General features: G+C 42.8%; 1 protein-coding gene across 2 annotated transcripts in view; it reads right to left on the bottom strand.

The window, feature by feature from the left end:
* SUFU (SUFU negative regulator of hedgehog signaling) overlaps positions 1-25604 on the bottom strand; it is a 79909-nt gene that overhangs the window by 7634 nt on the left and 46671 nt on the right. For both annotated transcript variants that reach the window (XM_028730436.2, XM_028730437.2), the window contains exons 9-11: positions 17394-17528; positions 16011-16149; positions 3229-3297 (exon numbers count right to left, since the gene is read on the bottom strand). In XM_028730436.2, coding sequence (XP_028586269.2) covers positions 3229-3297; positions 16011-16149; positions 17394-17528 — 343 coding nt within the window. The remainder of the gene's footprint in view (positions 1-3228; positions 3298-16010; positions 16150-17393; positions 17529-25604) is intronic.

Genomic DNA, 25604 nt, shown 5'->3' with positions numbered 1-25604 from the left:
TTAATAACATACAGGAATTGATTGGGGAATGGGCTAGTAAGAGGCAATCACAAAGTTGGGGGTGGCGTCTGCCTGGTGGGAAGACTGTAGAATCACTTAATGGATAGACTGTTAGATGGAGGAGTCAATGACCATTGTGCACATTGGCTGAGGAGTGGTTAAGTTACATGGCTTTTTTCTGCCAAAACTCAGTTCCAGCAGCTCTCAGGTGGGCACCGTTGCCATTCGAAGAGAACGAGGGAGGTGTTCGTGCTGAGTTCTGGCACCTCTTTTTCTAGAAAAATAGCACTGAGTAGAACATTGAGTCGAAGCCCTCCAAGGTAGTATTTTCAGAAATGCTCTCTTCCACATACAGGACCAGCTAGACTGATGGAACTGCAGGGCCCTAGTTCTTGGATGTGATAGTGGTATGAAGAGGAAGAGTATAGATTAAGGAAATTTCTATCACACTATTAAGCAAAGCATTTTAGAGCAGTCATTTGCTAGACATTAGGGTCTCTTCTGGGACAAGCTGAGCCTGTACAAAAGAGGCACCCTCCACTTCAACTGCAGTGTAACCAAACTGCTGGTGCTGAACATGAAAGAAGTCACAGAGCAGCTTTTAGACTTAACTTCTCAGGGTAAGCAAACAGGAGTTGAGGATCATCAAGTTCGGGATGATTTAACACTTAAGGATGATGATGTAAATGTTTTTCAGGTAAAGTGGAGGACAGAGTACAACTCTAAAATGAGTGTACAGAGAAAAATGGTAGCTAACAAAAACCCAAAGAGTGACTGAAGAAATTGAACTAGAAAATGTCATTTGAAGAGAGATAGAATGTATAGGTGTTTATATGTTAACATTAAAGAAATCTCTTAACCATGATGGGAGAGTTTAAGAGGTTGGTAGCTAAACAAAACAGGTATCCTGGGCATATCAGAAACCTACTGTCAACAGAGAGAACCAGTAGATCATGCTTACAGAAAATCAAGAGAAAGCTCACATTAGGGCTCTGCTTCACTGAGGGAAGATCATTCAGTGGTAAACTTATTTTAAAACTCCTCCAATAATTTCTTCACATTAAAAAATGGTCAAAAAGTAATTTAGAACTATCATTTATTCACTAAAAACTTGGATGATCTTGAGATAAATAAAAATTAGGGAGGCAGTAAACTTGGTGTAATAATGAAAGACAACTTCATTCACATTTACTGGGTTAAGTATTAGATGCAAGATGAAACAGTCTTTTAACTTCATTCTAGTTTTTGTTGCTGTAAAAAAAACACCACACCCCCATTTTTGATGTTGATTGTTCCTCAAAATGTCTCTCAAATCCATTTTTAATCCATGTAAGAAGTGTGCCAAGCCTTCCTGCATGGTTTTAGGATTCTAGGTAACTATGCAGTCCCTGAGCCAGCTGTCTTTCTGGCCCTGACCAAGAGGCAGTCACCAACTCCTCATATGATGAACCAAACTTCTCATTGACCTAAGACTTTGGGGAATGGAGAGGGTTCCCCACTGCTAACCCTGAAGACTGTTATGAAGCACCCCTAAAAATAAATATGAAGCATGCCTAAAAATTAACTTTTCTATAGTAGCCTGCACCTTAAAAGGAAGTTTCAATTTTGGCCAGGAGAGGCCCCAAGACAGACTCCATTACAGAAAACCAGGTGTGCATGTTCCAAGTTGGTTGTGTTATCTCCTTTGACTGTAAATTTCTGCCACCCTCCCCTTATCCTTTGTCAATTTAAAAATAAACTACTACTGTAATTTCCCGACAAGACAGAAGTACTGTTTTTGGGGGACAGGAGGCGGGCAGGTGTGGAGGATTCCCTGGTCCTGAATGGGGTAACTGTGCCCCTGAAGGACCAGGTGCGCAGCCTGGGAGTCATTTTGGACTCACAGCTGTCCATGGAGGCACAGGTCAAATCTGTATCCAGGGCAGCTGTTTACCAGCTCCATCTGGTACGTAGGCTGAGACCCTATCTGCCTGCGGACTGTCTCGCCAGAGTGGTACATGCTCTGGTTATCTCCCGCTTGGACTACTGCAATGCGCTCTACGTGGGGCTACCTTTGAAGGTGACCCGGAAACTACAACTAATCCAGAATGCGGCAGCTAGACTGGTGACTGGGTGCGGCCGCCGAGACCATATAACACCGGTCTTGAAAGACCTACATTGGCTCCCAGTAAGTTTCCGAGCACAATTCAAAGTGTTGGTGTTGACCTTTAAAGCCCTAAACGGCCTTGGTCCAGTATACCTGAAGGAGCGTCTCCACCCCCATCGTTCTGCCCGGACACTGAGGTCCAGCTCCGAGGGCCTTCTGGCGGTTCCCTCACTACGAGAGGTCAAGTTACAGGGAACCAGGCAGAGGGCCTTCTCGGTAGTGGCGCCCGTCCTGTGGAACGCCCTCCCATCAGATGTCAAAGTGATAAACAACTACCTGACATTCAGAAGACATCTGAAGGCAGCCCTGTTCAGGGAAGTTTTTAATATGTGACATTTTAGTGTATTTTTTATCTTTGTTGGAAGCCGCCCAGAGTGGCTGGGGAAACCCAGCCAGATGGGCGGGGTACAAATAATAAATTATTATTATTATTATTATTATTATTCATTACAACACAAACTTCTAATTCTGAGACTACAAAACCTCAGCAATAAGAATTAAACAACAGGGCTGTTTTGGCAGTAGAAGTAGGAAAGGCTGTTCTACAAGCAGATAAACCTTGACTGGAGTCAACAGGTACTGTGAGAATTAGGATTATTTGCTTTTCATGGCAATGAATGAATGTTAGGGAGGATTACCTTATGATATGCACATGAAAAACCATTAGCAGCCCCACAGAGGAGTCATATAAATGCTCTTACCACAATGCAAGGCTGTCAAGTAAGCAGTAAAAAAACTACAGAAGGTGTCATTACGGACAGTCAAAGTCTATGTCTACATTCAACAGACTATAAGGGATAGGAATTCTGTCGGAATTTTGCCAAGACATCAACAACTGTCCGGGGAGTGGCTAGCATAGATGTCCTAAAATAGAACATTCAATCTTTACCATCCCCAGTGCTCCAACCACATAATCTTGGGGTGGCCACATGAAGGACTTTCAAGGACTGGGTGATAACAGCAAAGAAAACATGAGCCCTGGATTTATAGCCAAGAAACCAGGCCATCAAACCATCAACCAAGCAAATCAACCCCCTGAATACAGAAAGAGTCTCTTTGGATATTAGAGTTAAGAAACTTACTTCCTCTGAAGAATTCAGATCTTCTAGGTCTTCCAGCATTCTTTCCACAAACTCTTCAGTCAGCAGGATCTGCAAAAGGGAGAGACAGTAGTTTTATTCTTTTACGCTCCAAGCTTCACCTAATTGCCAAGCAACAGACTCTTTCTTAGTGCACAGAGAAGAAACTGTACTGTTGTTCATACAGAAATTCACAAAGCCCTTGGAGGTCGGTTTGTTTCCTCCCCTAGTACCTACAAAATGCTGCAATTATTAGGGAATCTAGTTGTATCATCAATTCTCTCCCTGTGTCAAAAACTGAAAGCTTTGATTCAGAGAAGAAGAAAAGCTAAGAATTGTGAAGAGAGATCACATTATCTGAAAAGACAGGCAATCGGAGAAAGGAGGTGCTTTTTGTCTGAAACACCATGAGCTAGCCTTAGGCTTCAATGAACTGATAGGAGGAAGAGGAGCAAGCTACTATTAGCCTGCAAACACATTTCCTACCAAATGGGTCAAATAATCTAACCTTCAAAGAACTTCTTTGTTAAACCATGCCTGAAATACCAAGACGTAATCCAGCACTAATAGACAAAAGATATACCTGCCCTAGCTCAAATCATGTTTCTCCTGCAAGGGTCAGATAAACCAGATACACAAGGGCATTTAGGCATAGCAGCAAAAACCCTTATCTCCTACCCATGTCTTCACCCTCAAGAGTTCCTACTGCATGGCTTTTAAGGAGACTGTACAGTTAGCTATTATCAACAATATCTTTTTCACAGCATTCCTTAAATTCAGCACTGTTCCTGCAGTGGCGGCACCACATTGCACTAGAAATCGCATGCATTTGATGTGCTTGATATTAAAGGTGACATCTGCAGCAAATCAACATCACAGGCTGTCATAGCTCTAGGCACCTCATTTAATTTCTTCTGGGATTTAGAAGCTTAGAAGTTGAAATTGAACAAATAGGCCCTGTTCTTTGAAAAATGTTCAACTTGAACTGAGCACCACCTTTTGAGAATATTTAAGAGCTCCTAACAACAGGACACTATGAAGAGACTGGTAGCAGACAGTAGCCATTTATTCCCCTATTGAGGGGGAAATTCCCTGTAAGTAAATGATAGGAAAATCTGAGATAAGTATCTCTGTTGTTCTGCACACATTCAAAACTCTCATCCAAGAGGATCTTTTCCTCCCAGGGAAACTTTCAGCTACAACTAACATGGTAAACAGTCCCTAGAGCAGCAAACAGTCCCTAGGCTATCAAATGGTACTCACTATGGAGCTTTTGAAATGCCACAACACTTCAATAGACCTGGTGGCATTGTGCAAACAGTTCCTGCCTCACTAGCCTGCTGTAACTGGTTTCTCAAGCTAGGACATGGTTCTGCCTTTGTATGGAGACTGTTTGTAAAACATACAACACCCCCCTCTACCTTACAAGTGTGCTCCGCCTTTAGCAACCAATGCTAGGTTTTCTAGGCTCGGGCAAACAGCGGACATATCTGGACAGCAATAACTAGAAATATGCTTCAGGAAAGACCACAGCAGGGGATGAAAACAGCCCTCCTCTGCTGTTTGCACCTCAGCTCGGGATGTTCAGAGAAAGACAATCTTTGAGACTGGGAGGCTCTGTTTAGCTATCATATTATGCAGTGATACACCCATCCTCTATAAGTCTCATTTTAAAGTCATCTAAGCCTGTGGCCCTCACTACATCTTGCAGCACTGAATTACACTAGGCAAGATGGAACAATGAGAATACTGTGCAAACACAGAAATGATGCTTTACGTTTATGGAGAAGACATGTTTGTATTTTGAGGCTATTTCCCCCATCATGCAGGATCAGCAGTTAGGAATTTGAATCTCACTTTCATTGACCAAGAGCACTTAAAAAAACACAACTGAACTCACATTTCTTGTTTACAATGAAGGCTTGGCATATACTACGCAGTGACAAAATAGGAAAGATGAAATATTTTCTAAAAATGTAAAAAAAGAAGAAGCAGAAGTATGAGTGGCATGCCCAGCAAAACCTCTCTCTCATCCATTGGAGGGAGTCTCTACAGCAAGGCTAAAGGAAACTGGAGGCTTTGAGGAAGCAAAGGTAACTCTATAGGTCTGGTTGTTGATGCCAAGAAACAATAACAAATTCCTTAAAATTACATTTTATGAACTAATGTTAACAGGAAAAACTTGGCTGGCCAACAATAGATGTTCTCTGTAAAAAGGGTTTGTCTGCACTGGTTGTTACCCAACTCCAGATGTATCTTGGAAACATTCTCATTCTAATAGTCGATCTCATACAGCAGGGGTGGGGAACCAATGTGGCCCATGAGGTCATTTCTCCCAAACCACGCCTACCTGCTGATGTCAGTGGTGATGTCAGCAGATCAATGGGAGGATGGGGTTTACTTCTGGCTTGGCTGCGTATCCTGTTCCCAGCAGGATGCAATCTCTGCTCAATTGCCCATGGGTGGGAATTATATCTTGCTCAGAAGTGCTGTTTGAGGCAGTGCATGTTCTTCTCCTACAAGTACACAGGCGGCAGCAGCGATGTGGGGAAGAAAGGTCTCTCACTCACACTCTCCCCCCTGACACTACCACCTGCTCACAAGCGAAGTGTGCAAGTGGCTTCAAACAGTGCTTTTGAGAAGCACTTTAAGAGAGCCCCATGCTCCTGTTTCAGCAAAGGGTTCCATAAAAGCACTGTTTAAAGGAGAATGGGGATGGATATTTCAAATAGCGCTTTTGGAACTCAGTACCTAGCAGCTGGCGTGAAGGAAGAACGATCCTCCTAAGAACTGGGCTTTTGGTGCATGTGAGAGCTCTTTGCTGTGCCCTGCACTAAGCAGGATCCCCACCACCGTTGGCTGATGCAAGGGCAAGCGAACCTGTTTGGTGCAGGAATGCAAGAGTGCACCCTGCAGGGAGCTCTCTCACATGCCCGAAATTAGCATTAAAAGAATCCCCCTCCCTAAGCACTGGCTAATGTGAAGGGTGAGCAATCCTGCTTGCTCTTCAAAACAGCAGCAAGTGAGGCTTCTCTGCTTTCGCTTGCAAAATATAGCTTCATTTCTCCCACCCCAAGTCAAGCAAAGGGGAGAGGAGAAACAAAGCTAGGTTTTGCCATCCTCCTCCCTTGATCCAGGTACCCCAAAGGCTGTATTTTCAACACACATTGTCTGACTTCTTCAACTATGCTGGAATCCACCGACCTGTCCCTCTGTACACAACTTCCTCGGCCTACAATGATGACCACGGAAATGACAGAAATGTGGTAGATGGCTGAAGTACCACAGCAAAACAGTATTTTTGGGGGTAGGAAGAGACAATGCTGCTGCAGCTTTGGAGGAATATGGAGGAAGAGAGTTTTGTGGGAACAAGCAGTTTGTTGTTGGAATCCTGCTAATTATTTCACTTATAAAAGTTGATACCTTAGACCATTCTTGCTGTGACATATTCACACCATCTAAAACCTGAGGAAGTATTTTTTGTCCTTCAGATCGATTGTTTAAGCCACCAAATGGAATCACACAAACTAAGGTTTATTAAATTAGGTTGATGGTCTGAATATGGACCTGGGCCTGGACCTGGACCACTTCAAGAACCCAGTTCACTTTCTGGACACCAGTGTGCTTCTATGCAATAAAAATACAAGCATCACCTTATACCAGAAACCCACTGCACATTTGTAATCTAACTTTCACTACAAAGACACTACAAGATCCACTGTCCATAGCCAAGTCTTATTAAGAGAACTGCATCTGTTCCAACTTGTTGGACAGGGACTCACACCTTTAGGATTTACATCAGGAATTTCTTAAACAATTAAGATCAACCCAATGAAGTGAAAAAGCAGGATCATCAAGGTTATACTTGTATCCAGAAATAATATAGTACAGGAGAGTCCCGTAAGGGGGAAAAATTGACAGAACACTACCTGTCATGCACAGCTCACAAGTAAACCATGTCTGCATAATGTCAAGGATCTACAGGCCATCCTGAACAATGATACTGTTTTCTCACAGGCCTTAGAGTTGACTTATCCTTGCTTAAAGATAGCTACTCTCAAATTCAAGGTTCTGGTTGACATATAAAGCCCTGAATGGTTGGGGCTCTGACTACCAGAAGGACCTGCCCAGGGTCTGATATTTGCTGAGGAGATCTTTTTAAGTAGCTGTACATGGACACAGACCCTACTGCAACCCTAGATGCCTGAGTGCTTATTAGGACAAAGTTGATGCACTATTGTAAGACCTAACGTTAAGGACTCGTGCACCTGCTCATATTCCTTTGTAATATATTGTCACCTGCCAGCAATGTCCTTCTACATAAAGGTCAGTCTCTATGCAAAAGACGAAATGTTCGCAAATCAGACACTAGAAATGGCAGCATTCAGAAACCAGGAAGAGTACATTTCAACATCCCAGAGCCCTGTTACTAACCTGAAAAATTGCATTCTCTGAAATTATTTTATAAGGAGACTCCAGCGTGAAATTGTTGAATTAGAACCAAGAAGTCCAAGTCTGTTCAGGCTTGAATACAGACAATAGTTTCCTGTTCAGTACAAATGTTAACTAACAATTGCAAAACTTAGGATAATTATATTATCACCAATTGCTGCTTTTGTGAATGTTTTCCCCCTTCTCTTCAGGTTTATAGTTGTGACAATTTTATGTACTTGTTGCTGTTCACGGCCATTTGGCCCCATTTATTTTCCTCTCTCTCTCCCTCTCCCTCCTCTATACCCATACTGCCAACTGTGTATAATACTACATGCATCTGATGAAGTGGACTCCAGCCCACGAACACTTATGCTAATAGAACACTGATGCCATGGGACCCGTTGTTTCCAATTCTCTGCAATGTACCTACCCAATTCTGGACAGACATTGCCAAGAACAGTGCCTCCTTCCCTCCAACAGTGGAGGGGAGGGAGGGAGGCCTGCATCTTCATACTGCTAATGGACCTTCTTATATGAATAGCAGCCAGGAATTTAATGGGGCAAGAGCTTGCAAACTTGAGAGAGCTGACTGTTTCTTCTCTTGCTAAAAATGGGATGGTGCGGCAGAGTCATTCAAGCTTAGACTGTAGAATCAACCCTATGCTGGTCCCTAGAGAGGCTAAACATGGCTTAATAGTGCCTCTCAACACCTACCAGAGGGTAAGGCACTATTGCCTTGTTTTGCTTCAACAAACCTAGGGGATGATTTGCACAGTGCTATGTATGTACACAAATCTTGAGAAAGTGATAAAACTGCTAAATGCTTGCCTCTGGATAGCCTTACTAGAACAGAGCAATTGTACAATCTATTAAGTCAGCTCTCTAAGTTTGTTCAAGCAACAAGTAAAGCAGTTTGTGGTGGGTGTTGGTAATAGTGTTGGAATGTGCTTGTCACAATCATCACACTTCCCCTGTAAAGCTACACTACTCAAGGGAGTCTTGAGGAAATGACACAAAAGACTCAACCTATATTGTTCCACAAACCTTTAGCATATATTGGTATTCCCAACATGCCACTGAGACTTGGGGAACTTTAAAGAAAAAAATTGTCATTATTTTATTGAACAAGAAATTACTCTTCAGAGGTAATCTCAAAAACTGCATGTCAGAGACCCTTATTTTCTTATGAAATGCTTGGATAAGGATTTTTATGAAGAGAAATCCTTCTTTACCAACGTAACAGAATTTTTTGGGCATGAAACCTACATGAAACCTAAGAGTGATTCAATGCACATCAAAGACATGGACCTTTCAAAAAGGTACATCAAGCTCCCTGCTCTAAAAATAAGAACCCAAGTCAAGGCCTGTTAGGGATTAGCCTTCTGTTAAATATTAAAGAAAAGTAGCTAACAGGAGGCAAAAATGGCTGAATAGTAGGACATTCCAAGGACTGGTTTTGAGTCTGGCTGGTTAAGTACAGTTGCAACTTATCTTTGCTTTTTTCACCTGATGCTATGGTTTTCACCTGTTTTGCCACGTTTGTGACTTGTTTCCCATATGCTGTTGCATACCACCTTGGGACCCTACATGACAAAGGGTTAAATAAATAAAATATTTGTTACAGCTGTTGCTATTATTACTGTTATATAGCCAAAGCTTAAGAAGAACTTGATAGCAAGGGTGATCAACAAAATGGCAGACTGAAGCCTTAATAGTGACTTCAATGTGCACAGTGGAGCTTCTCACTTCCCATGCCAGGCCTGGTTCAAGTGCTGCCCTGCATACTTGCTTGACAAGCCAAACTCCAGGCATTTTTGAAAGCAAATTTTGAATGCGGTATGAGCAGTGGCTCATGAGCTGCTGCAATTTCTTGTGTATTTCTTCCACATGTTCACATATGCAGCTACACTTAGACAACACCAAGCGCAGAATTAGCTGTTAGGTAAAAGGTAAAGGTACCCCTGCCCATACAGGCCAGTCTTGACAGACTCTAGGGTTGTGCGCTCATCTCACTCTATAGGCCGGGAGCCAGCGCTGTCCGCAGACACTTCCGGGTCACGTGGCCAGCGTGACAAGCTGCATCTGGCGAGCCAGCGCAGCACACGGAACGCCGTTTACCTTCCCGCTGGTAAGCGGTCCCTATTTATCTACTTGCACCCGGGGGTGCTTTCGAACTGCTAGGTTGGCAGGCGCTGGGACCGAACGACGGGAGCGCACCCCGCTGCGGGGATTCGAACCGCTGACCATGCGATCGGCAAGCCCTAGGCGCTGAGGTTTTAGCCACAGCGCCACCCGCGTCCCAGAATTAGCTGTTACCACTACCTAAAAGGCAGTACCCATTTCTCACAGTGGCCAGCTCCTGGGAAGATGGCAAACACAACATAAAGGCAAGACGCAACACTGTTGCTCCCAAGCATATTGTTGTATTCACTGGCGTACTGCCTCTTAATACGGCTCATGGGCATAGCTGCCTCCCATCAAGTAAATAAATAAAAATACTTAACTAAAAGTAGAAACTGTAGAAAGATTTTTGACAGGTTTTTCTGAGCAAAAGAAAGTGATTTAAAACAGTTGTTGAGACATTTCATTCCAAATCTGCCAGACAGAGGATGATGACAGGTGGGTGTCCTGCCTCCTCCCCCCCCCAACATAAATCCTGCCTATGGCCTATGGCATGGCTGTTTCATACACCCATTATGGCTTACACCTGTTGAGATGCCTTTGCTCCGCAACAAATAGGAAGTTAAATTTTAGTTGGAAACAGATAACACACAGCAACATCAAGAGGAGACATTTTATACACTGCTCATACCTGTAGGCATAATCAGGCATGGCAGCAGCCTTCTTTGGTTATTGGATTTTTATCATTGTCTAAATTGTAGGAAGTGACTGTGTCAAGGAGGGGGATTTTTGTATTTGCGGAGGCTCCTTATAGGGGAAAGTATGGTTCCAAAATGTGCTGGAAGCCTCCATAGATATTAAAGGCTCCCCCACCAGACACAGTCACCTTTTACAAAGTGGAACACGACAAAAACTGATGAAGGCCAGAGCTAGAATACTCATCCCTAACAGCCCCTGTTTCCTTACCCACATTTCTTACATCTGAAGGCAGATAGTGTTGCTATTTTTAATACTTTAATAATAGCTGGGAGGGGGTGGCAGGGGAGATCCAACCAGAATCGCAGAACTGGAGTGTGTTTTAACCACTCTCTCCACACCATTCTTTCTGTGGGTCAAAACATGCAGATATTATAAAGGTATTAATTTCTGCCCAAGACAAATGACAGCCCTAGGGAGAGGCATTATCCCTTTCCTCTTAGACTGTAGTTTCAATGGGGGGAGGCATGTCAGTGACTATTAAAATACTGTTTAAAAAACCAGCTGCCTACTGTTATATCTAGTCTGGCCCTGAGCTGTAGAACTTTTCTCACCAGCAGCATAGTAACATCCAACAGCAAAACCATGTTACAAAAGATGGCTAAACATGTTAAAGAGACTGTAAATTACAGGACTGCATTTCAAATGAGTTTTCGCCTAGATGAAGGTGAGGTCAGGCTCAGCACACCAGTTTCTCCAACATGTGTATTTACAGCAAAATGAACATTTGTGCCAGTTTCAAAATAATGATGTTCGCCATTTTTCTTACCTTTCACATTATATTGTTAGATGTAAAAATACAAATTCAGAGTGGGCAAGCAACAACTATGCATTTGCAAATGCCTGTTAAGCAGATAAAGACACAATGGAGCCAAGAGAGGGGTGGTCCTTTAATAAAGCAAAGGCACTGGCAAATGCATGTGTGCTGCTACATAAAGAATGAAGCAGCCATTCTATTATTTCGGAAAAGGGACTGTCTTAACGCAAGTTCTGTCTTAGCTTTTTAATGCTTTGACTATTCCTAACACCATGGACTGACAGATGCTGGAAGAAAACAGGAAGAAATGGAAAATGCTGTTTTAATAGCTCCAATGCTATTAAAATTTTTGTATGTGGTTTCTATGACAGAAAGCCCATTACACAACACTGGATAGGCTATTTGTTTGACCCAGCATGGCTGTTTTAATGCTCACCTGAAGCATTCACTCTGCCCCCAGGAAGAGGTTTGCCTTAGCAATATCTTCAGAAAGAGGTGCTGATGCTTTTGGCAGCCATTATTCCAGAGGAGGTGAAACCGTTGCTGGAAGCCTTTGATCATGTACAGCATTAGTATGAGTGTTACACATCAGAGACACTGCCACAGTAACTAACATACAAACAGAAGCTTAGTGCTAACAAATGAGACTTCTTGCTTGCTTAGCATCTTTGTGGCTCAAAGTGATTTTCTCATTGAACAATACCGGAGACAGTGGAAGGTGTTAGGGAATTAAGCTAGGCTGACACAAGGAATCCTGAAGTTTCAGCTTTGTGTAACTGATTAGCAGGTATAAAAAACTTGTAGAAAAGTTTTCTTCATGGACTTTAATATGTAATGCTAAAAAGCCTCAAATTTTGTGGCCAAAAAACCTTAATTTGCTATGAGATTATTATAAAATCTAAATAATATTAAGTTGCACTCCTCCCCATAATACTATTTGGGGGAGCATATAGATTCCTAAACAATCTGGAATTGTGTGTTCCAAGTTGATGTTAGGGAGCTCAGCAAGTTCTGAGCTTAAAAATGTGGAGAAAAAGGTATGCAACTGCAAGAGAGTATTAAAAAAGACATTGAGGAAGAACTATGAGCTGTACTGAGGGCAGAAGGCTCACTTTGTGACTAATGGATGCTCTCTGTATGAAAAATGGATAGTACATGCATCAAGTACTAGGAATGGTAGCTTTTGGGAGGGTCCGAACTTTTGTTGTGGAAGCTAAATCCAAACATGACAGAAGCCTTATTTTGGTGTTCAATCACCTCACATGTAAGCAAAGTGGGGCCAACCGTTGAAATCAAACCATGACGTCAAACAAAATGGGGTCTGTAGTCACTGCAAGTCAGCTCATCAGTGGCAGCTGCAAGCCCCACTTCCAGCAGGGACTGGCTGCACTCATGAGATCCTGTGTAGAACCAATCCCAGAAGCGGATTTAACACCCATTTTAAAAGGCACCAAATAAAAGCCCCCTCCCAATGCAGCTGCGTCTTTTTACCTGCCTCACACCTGACATGTGACGTCAAGTGTGGGGTAAGTGGACATGGATTGGGGGAAATTGCCTCCAGAGGTATCTCACCGCTGCTGTAATCCATTGGACGTGTGGACGTGTGGCTGTCTTTCAACAATGTTCACTGAGGCAGAGTGTGTGCCTATTAACAGATACTGACTGCCAGGGATTTTATTATTTCAGAGTTAAAACATCTAGACTGGATTTCAGTTTGCTTCCAAGGTTTTGTTTGTTTGTTTTTACCAGAGAAGTGAGTAGTTTGCTTCCAAGTTAAATGCAAAATACTGGGTTATGTTTTGTTTTCCTTAAACAGGCTAAGGTCAGGGTATCTAAGAGCAGCCCTGCTGGATCAGACAAGGGGATGAGCTGCTTTTTCTTGCTCAATTTAATTCACCTTGGCAAGATTAGTACTTAAAGTGGAGCTAATCAATTCTTGGTAAACACACCTTGTTCCTGTAGAAGTATGACCGTAGGGTTTTTGGCAGCTGATTTTCTGTAAGGTAGTAGTAATAGAAGGAAAGGTGCTTTGGAATAATGAGTGCCATATTTCCAAAGAAGGCATATAAAACACTGGTTGACCTCTGTGTCAAGATTCAGAGAGCACAGCTGGATTGCTGACTGCTAAAAGGTTTAAAGATCTTTCTATAAGGATGTACATTGTATTTAATTTATAGCTGAACATTTACATTTCATCATGTTCAGAATCAAGAAAAGTCCAACCTGGATCTTCCTTAGTTAAGTCACGTGCTCACCTTTATATCCACATGCTCAGCTTTATATCCATCCTTGCTATCACAATTTCCTGGTGGTTTTTACATTAGGAACCATAATATAATCCTCTACATGTCTAGAGTAAATCCCATTATGTTCAGTGGAACTTATTCCCAAGTAAACAGGCAAAGGCTTATAGTCTGAATCTTACTACATTCTCTTTTGTTATCGTTAACCAAAACATGCTTTCCATTTAGAGCCAAATACCTTTATGCTTCCAATGAGGAGTCAAAAGCACTCATTTAGAGGCCACATTTTTTACACTTTCATACATCTCCCACTTCCTTGCTAGACAAAAATGAAACACAGTAAAAGGGCTGGGTACGAGTAGTCACTGTTAGGTACAGAATCGAACGGGGAGTAAATGTGGTTGGGTGTCCAGAGCACACCCAGCCCCAACGAGAATAAGCAATTGGTAGTTTAGTTCTTTGTTGGCAAAACACTCAACTACATCAGCTCCTAAGGTGCAAGGGATATACACAGCACTCCTACTAATTAGCTAGCTAGGCACCTACTTCTTCAGCATTGTACTCTGGCCCAGACAGTTGGAGCAACCATGCCCCTTCCAGCTCACTTAAGCCCCCTCACACAAGCAACTGGCGACTTCACCTGCACAGCAGCTCCAGCTGCTCCTGTCGCTTTAAGCCCCTCCTTGTCCTTGGAGACAGTGGGGGAGGGACAGAGGAGCCCCCCGCAGCTGCCTGCCCGCCCGGACTCTTCCTCCAACCCCAGCTCCTGCCTCACAGGTGGCACAGAACCCCCCAAATCACTGGCCTCTTTCCCTGCCCCATCCTCCTACCCCCGTCCCTTCTCTGCCCACCCCTTGGAACTCCTGCTTGTCCCTGACATTGGGGAATTCTTTATCTGATTATACAAAACCTCTGCTGAGGACAAATGTGCTCTTTTATCCCCCCAAACATGGGTTGTGCCAAGCTGCTATTTCATTTCGAAAACTAAGAATATTCTACAACTACAGGTTCACCTACTAACCTGCTTGCTCTAGGCCCTAACTACTCATTCTAGCTTTCCTATATCTGTCAGTTATGTCTAATTATAGGGCAGGTAGCAGCAAGAAGGACGGCCAGAGGTGCATGAAACTGGGTAAGGTTATTTCCAAAAATGCCACACCCACAACCAGCAAATGTAGATCATTCCTTGTCTATTCTGAAAAGGGTCTGTACTTTCAGTCTGTGCTTTCTTAACAGCCGGAGCACTAACTGAGAAGCTATACAGGGCTCTTCAACACATTCTCACATGGACAAATCCTAAAAAGCCATGATCTGGAGCAAATATTCAGAGGCCACAGGCAATAGTACAAGAACCAGAACAATGGACTAGATCCTTTGAGTGTCTATCCGAAATCATTAGTGTGCTGGGAAAGCAAATCCATTTCTCAGAAAACAAGCTGACAGGGACTTCCTACATGTTCAACATGTTCTAAAAGTGTTTCAAGCTCATATGCCTTAAGAATTATTATTATTTTTTAAAAAAGTTCATACCCAGCCCAATTGTGACACCTACAGGAGCAAAGAACTGAAGGGTTCTTAGGAAAGAAATGCAGCTTGAAAAATGTGAGGGGGCAGAAATGGCCACACATCTAAACTTCCTGTCCTTTTCTTAACTAGTTGTAGATTATATACACAAAGCGACAGCCTTTGAAAGTATTTCAAGATGAGAAAGAGTCCTAACCTAACTGTATCTTGTGAGATACAGAAGCCATGCAGGGTTCCATCCTTCATAGGCATGGATTTCACTCAGTTGTTTCAAATAGTTCCTCTATTTCCTGCCCCCACTAGCTCATCCTAGAGGATGTACAGAGTTATGATGGCGGGATTTTAGGAAGGGTGAAACATACCCAGTGTACAAAGGGGCCGGGAGGAGTGCTGTCATTTCTAGGAATTCATGTTGTGGATATCTTAAGAAAAAAACTCTTAAATCAAAAGTGTGTTACAGTTTCATCTTAAGGGAAGAGGAATTCTATGCCTCTCTCCTCAAAAACCAGGCCTCTTCACAACAGCGCCCTAGGCGAAGATCATTTTGCAAGGTTCCCATTTCTGCAGTTTTGATTTTCCTTTTGAGTTTTTCAAGGGTTCAAGTATTGTAACCTTATCTTCTAGGCTGCATTGTGCTGTTCAAAAACAGTAACTACAAGAGGTAGCTGCATTGCAGTGGTAAGAGAGGGAATTAGAGGATGCAGAGTTGGTAAAATGTTCTGGGATTCTGGGAGAGAAAATTGCTGTTTACACAGAAGAGAGTATTAGAGACTGCCATTACTTTTTGGCTTTAAATTCTCTTTCCTAAACACTTCAAAAGAAACTGCAGCAGAATGCAAAGGCTTCCTTGGCCTAAAAATAATATAGCAAAATGAAGTGAAGAAATGTTCTTTTGGGAAGAAGGAAGGAGTGACTGCAGCAAGATGGAAAGAGGATGAGAGGGCTCTTACTTGTAACCAAGGCCCATGTGCTGCATATGGATGCTCCTCTGTAGCAAAGGCCCCTTCAACTCCTGTTGACACAAAAGTGATTGCTGTATCTCCCGTAATACTTTTGTATGTAAAGTGCCGTCCATGTAATAGTCTGCCCCTGAAAGAGTAAATATAAACACTCATAAATGTGATTTCTAAATCCACAGTATCTTCTCCATGTGACACACTGCTATATTGTAAGCACTAAACTACTCAAGTCTCACAGCAAGTAAGCACATTACTCTAAATTCACATAAGGCATAAGTGGGTGAACATAATATGACCACAGTAACCTATGATTAAGGCCCTTGCTGACTATTTTGGCCCTGGGTAAAAAAGACAACAACGACTTAGATTTGACCTGTGTTTCAGTTTCAATACTGATGAGCATAGTGCAGTCATGGGTTCACACCACAGGGAATTAGCTCCTACACTACTGAGTGTGTTATAAGGGAGCTCAAGTGAAAGCAATTCCATACCAAAACTCCACTTTCGATAACCACACTCAATCGTACTCTTCCTCACTAACTGCAATACACAATCTTTCATAAATCAATCAAATCAGCTGACAATTACTTAGGATTATATCGATACAGGGCTGTATTTGTTGTTGTTTAGTCGTTTAGTCGTGTCCGACTCTTCGTGACCCCATGGACCAGAGCACGCCAGGCACCTCTGTCCTCCACTACCTCCCGCAGTTTGGTCAAACTCATGCTGGTAACCTCGAAAACACTATCCAACCATCTTGTCCTCTGTCGCCCCCTTCTCCTTGTGCCCTCCATCTTTCCCAGCATCAGTGTCTTCTCCAGGGAGTCTTCTCTTCTCATGAGGTGGCCAAAGTACTGGAGCCTCAGCTTCACGATCTGTCCTTCCAGTGAGCACTCAGGTCTGATTTCCTTAAGAATGGATGCATTTGATCTTCTTGCCGTCCATGGGACTCTCAAGAGTCTTCTCCAGCACCATAATTCAAAAGCATCAATTCTTCGGCGATCAGCCTTCTTGATGGTCCAGCTCTCACTTCCATACATCACTAACAGGGCTGTATATTGGACTAAATTATGATAAAAGCAGTGCCTTGTGTACCAGTGCATTATTATTAGCATGTACATTCACAAGTGAACGTCACATGGACAAAATGCCTTGTTAAATGGCGACAGTGTGCTTGAAATGACAGCAGCAAGCGGGTGGTAGTTCACAGAAAGCTGTAGTTCTTACAGAGTTGGAATCGACACTGTGGATCATCTCATCCAATGCCTTGCAATGCAAGAATATGCAGCCATCCCATACGGGGTTCAAACCTGCAACCTTGGAGTTATCAGCACCACGCTCTAACCAACTGAGCGAACCAGGCTGACTACTCACCTTAAACAAAGTGGAATCAATGCTCCTGATTCCTGGTTGAATTTCAGGTGCACACTCTCAAGCTGTCTTGTGCGAATCAACTCATGAGGAATAATTGTTGCCGAGCTTTCACTTTCTAGGCTGTCCTTCCGACTCCTAAGAGAAAGAAAAACATAGGCGTGAATTTAGAGCCCAAGACCAATACCCTGCTTTACATCACTTTGTAAAGAAGATTTTTATTAAAGGCAAAGGCAGACAGCTGTGCCCTGGAAAATGGACAACACACTTTTCCAACAGAGAGGAGCATGGCTGTATGCAACCATCCTCAGCAAAAGTACACTGTGTTCTACCCTCCAACTTAATATTCCAGCATATCACATGCCATTGTGATCCAGTAATTCTGGCTCACAGGCAGCTTATTCTCCAGCTCTATCATCTATCTATCTATAAAAAAATTATTTATACCCCGCCCTTCCGGGTTCAGAAAACCGGGCTCAGGGCGGCTAACAACAAATTTAAAACACTTAATTGATGCAACAAAAAACAGCATAAAATACAATATAAAACGTGAATAACAATAAATTCAGAATTCAAAAATCAATTTAGGGGGGAAATCCATCCAAAAATCCATCTTCATGTGCTCCAAAGTGGTTACAGTAAGCATGGGGCAGCAGTAGTGTAAAATGTGCTAGGTCCACCACTATTGCCTTCAAACCTATGAAAGCATTCCAATACACACAGGAAGCCACTACAGATACAAAAGCATTCCCACTGCAGACAGACATTCTCCTTTCCCAAGGCAGAAGGCAAAAAAATAGAGAGAGGAGGGGTGAGGGATGAAACGACCACACTTGTTCCTGCTGCCTCATCTCACAAGTTTCAGGACTTTGAGGCACCTGAAAATGGCTACACTCTCATTTTAGTATGATCTATATTTTTTAAAGGTGTCACTCCTACTTTCTAGTATCCAGGCTATGCTTAGGTCTTGTGATTCTTTCGACTGGATTTGTGCCTCACTGGGGAAACTGGCCAGAAGTGTTGAGGAAGGGTTGACAAAAAATTTCAAATCCAAGCTCTTGCAAAAAATCATGAAGACGTTTGTCAGGATTGTATAACCTGAAGGTAGTAGCTATGGGTTGGGAATATAGAATCATAGAATTGTAGAGTTGGAAGGGACCCTGAGGATCATCTAGTCCAAAACCCTGCAATGCAGGAATATGCAGCTGTCCCTTACGGGGACTGAACCTGCAACCTTGGGGTTATAAGCACAACTGAGCTATATGCATTGCATGTGAACAACCGGCTGAGAAGTGACCTGATGTCATTTCCCTGCTGGAGGAATCACTTAGAGATGGTAGCTTACCATGAAAATATTGGGAACCTGCTAGACCAAGCTCCTGCAGTATCCATATTAATATTTGTATGCCTACATAAATTTGTTAAGTCATCCAACCTCTCACATAGCCAAGATGTATGTAGCAAGCATGTCCCGCTGAGTAAAATAGGATCATTCACAAGTAAATATTCATAATATTGCCTTTTCACAGTTAAAGACCCACAGGCATATTTTCCAGAGGATTTTTCACTGCACAGCCTAGCCAGATCCTATCACAGATGGCCTATTTTTACAGGCATCTTATAAGGCACTGTGAATATCCTCTTCAATGTAGAAACAACCTTACTGCCAATTTTATTATCATAGTGAGCTAGAATCAGTGTGAGAAGTTACTGATGCCTCTAGACATTATCTGTGATGATGGAGTCACTAAAGGAAGAATGACCATGTCTGTTAACACCTAGTATTGATTCAAATATACATTCACACACAACGGTACCTGAAGACTTGAAATGTATTCCTAAGTGGTACTCAACAAGTCTGGTTGCCTTAGAAGCAAAGTTTCAAACACTGTTATATGGAATTTTTAATAGATCAGGTCAGTTCTTACAGTGCTGCTTGATTTACATATGGGAATTAACAAAGGTGTATATCAGGAGCACAGTCTGAAGGCAGTCTGAGGTCCAAACACAAGGTCAGAATGAGAAGCAAGATCTGAAGGAAGTCTCAAGTCCAAACATCAGGGTGGTGGCAAGAGGTCCTAGTGAACAGTTTGGTAATCAGGGGATATTTAAGTCTAGGAGCTGGTGCACACATTGTTCCAGGACTCTGTCTAGAACTGAAGGCTTTTAAGCCTCAAGTCTTCAGAGCCCCGACTTGTGAAGAGTGGCTTATTCTCAAATATCTCTTTGTTCAAATGGATACTTTATTCCTCAGGCAAGTACCTGCAGCTGGAGATTGACCAATTCTGCACCATTACGTACCTGCACTCCTGAGGACTAGGTGGCCACTTGGCATCTGTCTCTAAGACAAAGATGGGGTTACCTGTCCCGAGGGCACAGAATCAACAGATCTGCTTCAAGAGCCATTGCCAAAGATTGCACCATTGTGATTTTAGCTTCAGGAACTCCATGTGAGCCCTCAAAAAAGATTCCTCCAGGAGGGACATGACATTGGATCACTTCTCAGTTAGCCGGTTGTTCACATGCAATAAATATCCATAGCTACTGCCTTCAGGTTATACAACTCTGACAAACTTGGTCATGATTCTTTGCAAAAGTTTGGATTTGGAAAACTTTGTCAACCCTTCCTCAACGCTTCCTGCCAGTTTCCCCAGTGAGGCACAAAGCCAGTTGAAAGAATCACACCTAAGCCGGTAAAAGTTTTATTAATGCCAAGCTCTCTATAAGATACTAGCCATTCTTTAATAGATGGAAGGCATAAAGAAAGGATGGGGAAGCTACGGTTCTCTGGATATTGCTGGACTCTAGCTCCTAACATTCCTGGCTATTGGCCACCCTGGTTGGGGCCAACAGAAAAGCCCAACAACATTTGAAGGGCCACTGGTTCCCTACCCTGATTTAGATGACTATAATCTAAGGGTGAAAAAAGGGAATAAATCTCTCCATGCAAATAGTGAAGAAGATGTGAACAAAACACTTTGTGATTTCATCTAAGGCAAGCATGGGGAATACTTTTCAGCAAAGGGCCACAGACTCCCGTGGGCAACCTTCCAGGGTGTTCATGCCAGTCATGCATACAGCCAGATCCAAAAGCAAGTAGAGCAATGGATGTGACTCTTACCTTTCTTATAACAGGCTATATCCCAACTATGTACAACTCAGAGATTTCTACACATCTCCACTCTGACAACCAATAGAAATGGCAAGGACACATTCCTCCGAGGCAAAAGCACTTATCAGGGTACAGAGCAGGGCTGGTGAGAAATATGGATGGGGAGAGAGGCCAGAGATTCCCCACCCAATTTAATGAACCCTGGCAAGAAGTGCAGAGGAGGGTGTCTTCCATGACTCACTGATTTATTCCAGCCCACCATTTCAGAACTGTTGCCATGTGGGTCATAGAACATTCAGGTTGATACAGCTGGAACCTCTGGAGAAAATATATTTCACTCCCCACCAAATGCTTTCAGACTAGATAGGATACTGCACTGCACTGATGTGTAGGTGGGGCCTTTGTGTTTTTTTAAAAAAACACCAACCATAGCATGGAGCAGACTCTTGAATAATGAGTTTGGCAGTTTATCATTTTGTTCTAAAATAACTGAACAGCCAATTGACCACTAAGTTAAGCTTTCTTGATCTCCAATGTACATTTAGCAAAATTATCCTGCTACCCACACATTCTATTTATCTGACACTAACTCCTAAAAGCAGCATATAGTCACCAGAAGAATATCAAATTATGGCTGTGAGTCGTGGAAGACTTGCTCCCTGCCTTACTAGCCTGTTCCACCTGGCTTGGGAGGGCAGAGCCCTGACTGACTCCAGCTACAAAAGCTGGGGCTGCTGAATAGACTCTTGGGTTGGGGTATTGTTTAGGAGGGATTGTTGGGTTTTTGTGTGCTGTTATATTATTTTTTGTATGTTTATGTTTACATTTTATTTATTTACATCTTATTCATGCAGAAATTGTTCAGTAATGGCTGTGTACTTTTGATATGCTTTATTCATTGTTTTTGACTACTTTTGATATGTTTGTAATTATGTAAATCTTTTCACGTGTAAGCCGTCTTGAACATGGTTTTAACTATGGAAAGACGGCATACAAATTACCGTATTTTTCCGTGTATAAGACTAGGGTTGTGTTTTTTTACCAGAAAATTAGGTTTAAAATTGGGGCTTATCTTATAGACAGGTAGTGCTAAAGAGTGTTTTCTTAATTTGGAGTCTCCCAAAATAGGGGGCGTCCTATACATGGAAAAAAATACGGTAAATGGTGATGGAGAAATTTTTCATCCCTAAGTTGCAAGCTAAGAAAACAGTTGCAAACCTTATGGACACTGGAACCAAACTGTCTTTACTCTGTAGTTACAATAAAAAATGAGATTAAGTATTCACCGTAATGCTAAAAAAAGGGCAGAATTCATGCTCATACTCTGATGCTCCAACTGTGACAATATATTTGGCTCTAGTGTTAAAGCAGTAATAATGGCAGCTGTGTGTTTCTCCAGACAGCAATTTACAAGTAAATTTACAAGTTTTGGGGATTAGGCTCACATTATGTTTTTGTATGAGGTCCACTGCTGAGAGAACCCTAAACCACAGGAGTTCTAGGGCATAATGGAAATAACTGTATCCACTTAGATTTACGTAGCTGTGCTTCTGTTTACAAAACCCCCAAACAGAACTGTTCTTACTGTAGATTGTGCTCTAGTGTTAACTTGCCCGCATGAATTGTGTTTCAGTGCCAACTTCTCCATCGCCAAGCCCTAATCACAAGATCAGGTTCATTCATCTTACTGAGACAGGGGCTGCTATTGACCAGAGCACCAAACTACACACAAAACAACAATGACCAGAATGCAAATGCCATGTTGTCCAAATGCAGTGTTATGCATCCAGAACCGCTGTAGCTGGGTCCACAGAACGTCATAGATCAATAGAATATTCCGTACTATTGTTTAAAGGTGTCTCTGCAGCTTCAGAAGCCCGTATCTTTTTCTGGCAAGAGTGTAGCTGCACCACTATCAACAGCATAGGTTGTGTATCTGATCACAGGTTACATTATAGTTACATATTCCAGCGTTCATTCTGGACTGCTACAGAATAGGCTGTTAGCATAACAAGGGATATTTATGTACCATATTTTTTGCTCTATAGGACACACTTTCCCCCTCCTAAAAAGTAAGGGGAAATGTGTGCGCGTCTTATGCAGCGAATGCAGGCGGGAGGCTCTGCTCAGCACTCCCTTTAAAGAGCCGCACGCACACTCCGTGCGCTCTTTAAAGGGAGTGCGACTCTTGGGGGATCCTTAGCCACGCGCAGCCTCTCCTGGGCAGGGGATGAAGGCGCACGGCCAAAGAAGAAGCCAGGACAGCCAGCAGGATGCATCCCGCTGGCTGTCTTTGCTTAAGCCAGAGAGGCTGCGCACAGCTAAAGAAGCCAGGACAGCAAGCGGGATCCCGCTGGCCGTTCTAGCTTCTGGCTTAGCCACGGCATAAAGTCTCCGCAAGGGAGTGGGGAGCCTTCATCCCGCTGCCCTGCGGAGGCTTCGCGCAGCTATCCCTGGCTTTTGCAGGAGGTGGGGGAAGGGACAGAGCGCGCGGCTCTTGCGGGAGGAAAGCCAGTAGGCTTGCTTTTGCTGAAGCCAGGAGGGCAAGAGGGATCGGTGCGCACTGATCCCACTTGCTCTCCTGGCTTCAGGGGTAGCCCCGCAAAGCCTCCTGAGCGAAGATGGAGGAGCGCTCCCTCTTAGCTCAGGATGCTTTGCGTTCCTTTCTTATTTCTTGTTTTCCTCCCCTAAAAACTAGGTGCGTCCAATCGTCTGGTGCGTCTAATAGAACGAAAAATACGGTGCTTTTCTTTCTCAGAAAAACGAACAGAGCAGATTTAAAAGTCTATGAACCCTCCACATGCCTTTTGCTGCTGCAATTTCCTCCTTAAAGCTCTGCCTGCTCCAGTATTCCAGAAGTCTGTTCCCCTAACCTGAACTGTGCCTCATTTCCTGGCTTGACCACATCCTGATGAGCTTCTTCTCAAAACAAGACAATATATTAAGTCCCTGGAATAAGCTCCCCGTAACCCATATGTGATTCAGATTTGCTGGCTCTAACTCTTGAACCAAGAGATTTTCTTTACAGAGTGACTCCAGAAGCGTAGAATTCCCCATATAATTTGTCTCCTAAGTGAAGGCCCTTCTCTTTGCTTTGCCAACCTTTGAATGGGAGGGTACTGGAAGGGCCACCCACACATTAGATGTTCAATAACCTACACACTAAGCTGAAAACCAAGTATGCAGGAGATTTTCACATTCTTCAAGCATGAATGAAAATCCATGCCTGGCCTTTGGAAAAGAAGGCAACCTAGATAGTGGGGGGCGGGGGTCAGTGTGGGAGGGGAGGAACCCAATAATTCATTACTGCACTCTTTTTTATCTAAAAATTATAGCTTTAAAAATGACAATTAAGCATGCCTTTTGTTTCAATTACTTGTATTTTTGTGACCACCCATCTTGGCCTCTCCCTGCTCCTTCCCAAAAGCATTAGTAAAAGGTGGCACAAGTTTTCTTTTTTGCAGTAACTAGCACATAAAAATATTGTAAACATCTCCACCAGACTGAATGCTTCACCCAACCAACACAAATAATTCATGATCCTCGGTTTGCATCCAGAAAGAAATGAAACAAAAAACTGACAAAAGCCAAGGCTGCTGTGTTAGGAGAGGGAGAGCATTTGAATGAGAGCAGTGTGCCGGAAATGCCCCAGTTTGAAGACTGCATATCTAGCATTTTATGGAACTGGAGGGGAATCTGAGATTAAAGCTCATTCCCTAGTGATTGAAGGATTGTGGGAGGTGTAAGTGTGGGCAGTTGTCAGATTAATTCTTTAGATGATTAAATTCTTTTTGTTTCTTTAAAGCTGTTTGTAGTCATGTTTGAAGTCTCTTCATTCTGAGCGAGTGTAATGCTGCAGTTACCAAGGTGACTTTTGCTGACTTTCAACTATTTCTTCCCCCATCTTCTGTTCTTACCAACAGCCTGAATTGGTTTTTAAATCTTGTGAACTGAGATGAACAACAGTGCTGTTAGCCACAGTGCTGTTAGCTGCAGCCACATTAGACTTTGGCACTGGGTTTGTGCAGCAGTTGGCCAAACTGGTAACTTGCAGCAAAACCACACACTGCAGCATCTCCTTATCTTTTTACTATATGCAAAATGACTGAAGAAACAACCTGGTTAAAACACGCCATGACCACATGCACAAACCTGCAACCACCGTTGGTCCTCTTGCCACATTAGAAATGGCTGGCTGAAATCAGCATCCCTTTATGCCAATTAGTAAAAATCTTTAGGCCCCTGGAGATATTCCAACATGTACTTGCTACACAAAGTTTAACCATTCAATTCTTGGTTTAAAATAAAAAAGTCACATGCACAAAACTACCGCAGACACAGAACTCCTTGCAAACTCTTACTTTGCAGCAAACTATATTTTGCAATTTTATCCAAACCAGGCAAATTCTAGTTTGCAAAAGCCAGAGATTGCAAGCAAAGCAGAGTTCACAGGTAGCTGAAGAAGGAATCTAACCACACAAATTCAAGGCTCAATAATATAATGCCAAACCACAGTTCGATGCTACATTTGAAAAGACACTATGTCCATTTTATACGCTAGGATAGTACAATTCGGCAAACAGGAAAATGATAAGTGGATGTTAGTAGAGTTTAACTTGCATGTAGTGCAACAACCTTGGCACTGTGAAAGTCAGTCTCCTCCACTTCACAACTGAACTGGAAAAAAGACAGCATTTGAGCACTATTAAGCTGAGTAAGACATTTATAGTGAAGTCAAATGGGCCTTAGAAAGCACTGCAAATAACAAGGCCAGTGGAAGTGATGGTATTCCAGCTGAACTATTTAAAATTTTAAAAGATGATGCTGTTAAGGTGCTACACTCAATATGCCAGCAAATTTGGAAAACTCAGCAGTGGCCAGAAGATTGGAGAAGATCAGTCTACATCCCAATCCCAAAGAAGGGCAGTGCCAAAGAATGCTCCAACTACCGCACAATTGCACTCATTTCACACGCTAGCAAGGTTATGCTTAAAATTCTACAAGGAAGGCTCAAGCAGTATAATAATAATAATAATTTATAATAATAATAATTTATTATTTATACCCCGCCCATCTGGCTGGGTTTCCCCAGCCACTCTGGG

This window comes from Podarcis muralis, chromosome 6 (assembly GCF_964188315.1).
Source record: "Podarcis muralis chromosome 6, rPodMur119.hap1.1, whole genome shotgun sequence".
In the NCBI taxonomy this organism is placed as follows: domain Eukaryota; kingdom Metazoa; phylum Chordata; class Lepidosauria; order Squamata; family Lacertidae; genus Podarcis; species Podarcis muralis.
Note: the sequence above shows the minus strand (reverse complement) of the source record. Positions and strands in the feature narration are given on the sequence as shown.